The sequence below is a fragment of the Sinocyclocheilus grahami genome, unplaced genomic scaffold (assembly GCF_001515645.1).
Source record: "Sinocyclocheilus grahami isolate Dianchi unplaced genomic scaffold, SAMN03320097.WGS_v1.1 scaffold8853.1, whole genome shotgun sequence".
Lineage (NCBI taxonomy): Eukaryota > Metazoa > Chordata > Actinopteri > Cypriniformes > Cyprinidae > Sinocyclocheilus > Sinocyclocheilus grahami.
Window position 1 is genome coordinate 2,377 of NW_015512271.1, and position 3,157 is coordinate 5,533.

General features: G+C 42.1%; 1 protein-coding gene across 1 annotated transcript in view; it reads left to right on the forward strand.

The window, feature by feature from the left end:
• The first annotated feature begins 55 nt into the window (after positions 1–55).
• The window catches only part of LOC107578110 (PR domain zinc finger protein 12-like), a 5,360-nt gene continuing 2,258 nt past the window's right edge, over positions 56–3,157 (forward strand). Inside the window, exons 1-2 of the mRNA XM_016264098.1 lie at positions 56–272; positions 2,581–2,771. Of these exons, the coding sequence (XP_016119584.1) occupies positions 77–272; positions 2,581–2,771 (387 nt within the window). The 5' untranslated portion in view covers positions 56–76. The remainder of the gene's footprint in view (positions 273–2,580; positions 2,772–3,157) is intronic.

A 3,157-nucleotide genomic window follows, 5' to 3' on the forward strand; every position in this document is an offset into this window, starting at 1 on the left:
CAGGCTCCTATAAGTGGAGCTGATCCGGAGGGAGCGCAGCAGTTCATCCCGCATCAGACCCTGCGCCACAGCACTCATGGGTTCGGTTCTGCCCGCGGAGGCGCTCGCGCTGAAGTCCAGGCTCAGGTCTCAGCTGTGTGAGATCATCACCTCTGATATCCTGCACAGTTTTCTGTACGGCCGATGGAGGAACGTGCTGGGAGAGAATCCGTGCGAGGAGCCGCAGAGGACCGCCTTCACCGCCGAGGCTCTCGCGCAGTCCTTCCCCGGAGGTACAACTTTTACTGTTAGACGACTATTAACCATGGCTTTACTACTGATAAAACCAGAAAACCTGTGGTTAAACTATGGCAACCACGTGGTTTTGCTGCACTAACTATAGTTTAGCCATGCACTTGTGGTAAAACCGTGGTTATAAAAAAATCAACACCAAAAAAAATGATATATATATATATATAAATAATAAAAGCATGGTTAATTTTCGTAAGGTCTGAACTGGCTGAAGAAGAGTATGAGTTCAGGATAACTGGGACATTTGTTTACCCAAGTCATCTTAATGGCAAAAAGTGTCCCAATTTACCTGCATTTGTGAAATTCGCCAATACGAAATCAACTTATTCAAAAACACCCTATCTGTTTATGCTTTTTAAAGTTTCAGCATGTTATATTGATCAATGATAGGCTATATCGATACATTTAAAGCGAAGTGTTAGTTTAGGATCGCGTGTGGCTAAAATCGCAAACAAAAATAATTTGTTAAGTGTTTTAAATATGCTTTCATGATAGTAGAATTATATTCTTGTTGAGTTTCAAATGCATTGCATTTATGTGCAGCTAGATGATTGTTTTATTCTTGTGAAATGAGAGATAATTAAATGCATTGAACTGAAACCCGTTTTGTGCTCAATTCGAGCGAAAAAGAAAAACAGGTGTTGGCTCGGTGTGTGTGTTCTGTCTCGTGTCGGGAGAAATGCTTGTGGTTTGTTGTCGGATTGCGTCGAATAATAATAAACCTCAATTGTAGGCTACTCCGCACTTTTCGATGCGCTTTTGTTGTGTCGGAAAACGCCTGAACCAGTGGGAACAAACTCTCTCTGGTCTGCTGGGAATCTCTTCCCAAGCTGCTTGAAGGAAGCCGTTCTCCAGCATTTAGTGCATTTAGCCTCTTTTCTCCTGCTGCACTGAAGCCGTGTAACGCGGTTTAAATTCATTTGGTTAACTTTGTGCTTGACCTGAGAAAGCCAAAGAAAAGATGCATTCTCGGATGTCTTCTCCTGCGCTGGCACCTCCGCTTCTCTTCAGTAACGCACCGTGAACGGCTCTTTCTGTCCTCATTCACGGCGTGTCAAGCAGATAATCGCCTTTCCATCTTTGTGTTTGCGACATTCCTGCGTGCTTTTAAACAAGCCATGGCTTCATTCACTCGCATGTATTGCTACAAACGGATAATGAATGTGGAATGAGTCCGTGGAGAATAAGGAGTGGAACGAATGCGGTTCTTCAGCTCTTCTCAGCCGCTTCTGGTCGCGTTTTGTGCGCAACAAATGCGCAATTCTTTGATTTTGTGCGTAAAATGCGAGCGTCTTTCTTTGTGGCGCATTCAATGCGCTTTTACAGTGTCCCTCCCCAACATTTAACGCACTTAATCCGGTTAAATAGAGGTCATATTTCGTGACCAAAATAATAATAAAGGGCATTAATTTCATTCATTCGTTTCGATGCGTCTGCCAAAGTCTCATTACAAAGATGCGCCACTTTGTTTGGTCGCTAGAAACGATAAAATCGCGTTTGTTTGACGGCTAAGCGAATTAAACAATCAATCAAAGTTTTTATGAAGGCTGTTTTATTCTCTGAAATGATTTGAGAAGTGCATATTAAATGTTAAGTTAACACCAGCATGACAAGCGATATTAACAGATATCACAGACGACCAGAATGTTTTAATTAAAACAAGCAAAACGATTCATATTCGTGAGCGTTTTAATATTAATTCGTTTACACACGATTAAAGTGTCATTTATGTTTTTGCAAGTCTATAAAAACCAGATCGTTTAATATGTTAATATTGCTTGTTGTGTGTATTTAATATAGCAGCCTATTTAACCATCACCGAGCATGAGTAATAAAGTCAGAAATAACCTGGTTATTGTTATATAGGCCTACAGATTCTATTATATAGTTGATTATTCATTTTATATACTATTAACATGTTACACACTTAAAAAACTAATTTTAAGGTGTCCTTAGTACTTAAACGTATATAAATACACTGTAACGAGTGTTATTAATTAACCACATGCACTCTCTTTATGGTTAGGATTAGGGTTTGGTTTAGGATTACTTGCATGTAAATATGCATCATTTATTGTTATTATAATCGTAAGTACACGTAACGTGTAACAAGGACAGCTTAAAATAAAGTGTTACCATCCATTTTTTTCGTAGTGTGAAGAACATTTGAATAATCTGGAGAACCTTTTGTGCAATGGAAAGATAGATGGATGTTAAAGGTTCTGCCAGTAAAGAAGCTGAATATCTCAGATGATGCTTATTGATATTCATGGTGCCGGTGTCCTGCAGAGGTGCAGAAGCTGTCGAGTCTGGTTCTGCCCAGCGAGGTCATCATCGCTCAGAGTTCAGTCCCTGGAGAAGGTCTGGGGATTTTCTCCAAGACCTGGATCAAAGCTGGCACTGAGATGGGCCCGTTCTCCGGGAGCCTCGTGTCCCCTGAGCACGTGGACCTGCGGAAGAACAATAACCTCATGTGGGAGGTGTGTGAGAGAGTGTGTGTGTGTGTGTGAGTGTGTGTGTGTGAGTGTGTGTGTGTGAGTGTGTGTGTGTGAGTGTGTGTGTGTGAGTGTGTGTGTGTGAGTGTGTGTGTGTGAGTGTGTGTGTGTGAGTGTGTGTGTGTGAGTGTGTGTGTGTGAGTGTGTGTGTGTGAGTGTGTGTGTGTGAGTGTGTGTGTGTGAGTGTGTGTGTGTGAGTGTGTGTGTGTGAGTGTGTGTGTGTGAGTGTGTGTGTGTGAGTGTGTGTGTGTGAGTGTGTGTGTGTGAGTGTGTGTGTGTGAGTGTGTGTGTGTGAGTGTGTGTGTGTGAGTGTGTGTGTGTGTGAGTGTGTGTGTGTGAGTGTGTGTGAGTGTGTGTGAGTGTGTGTGAGT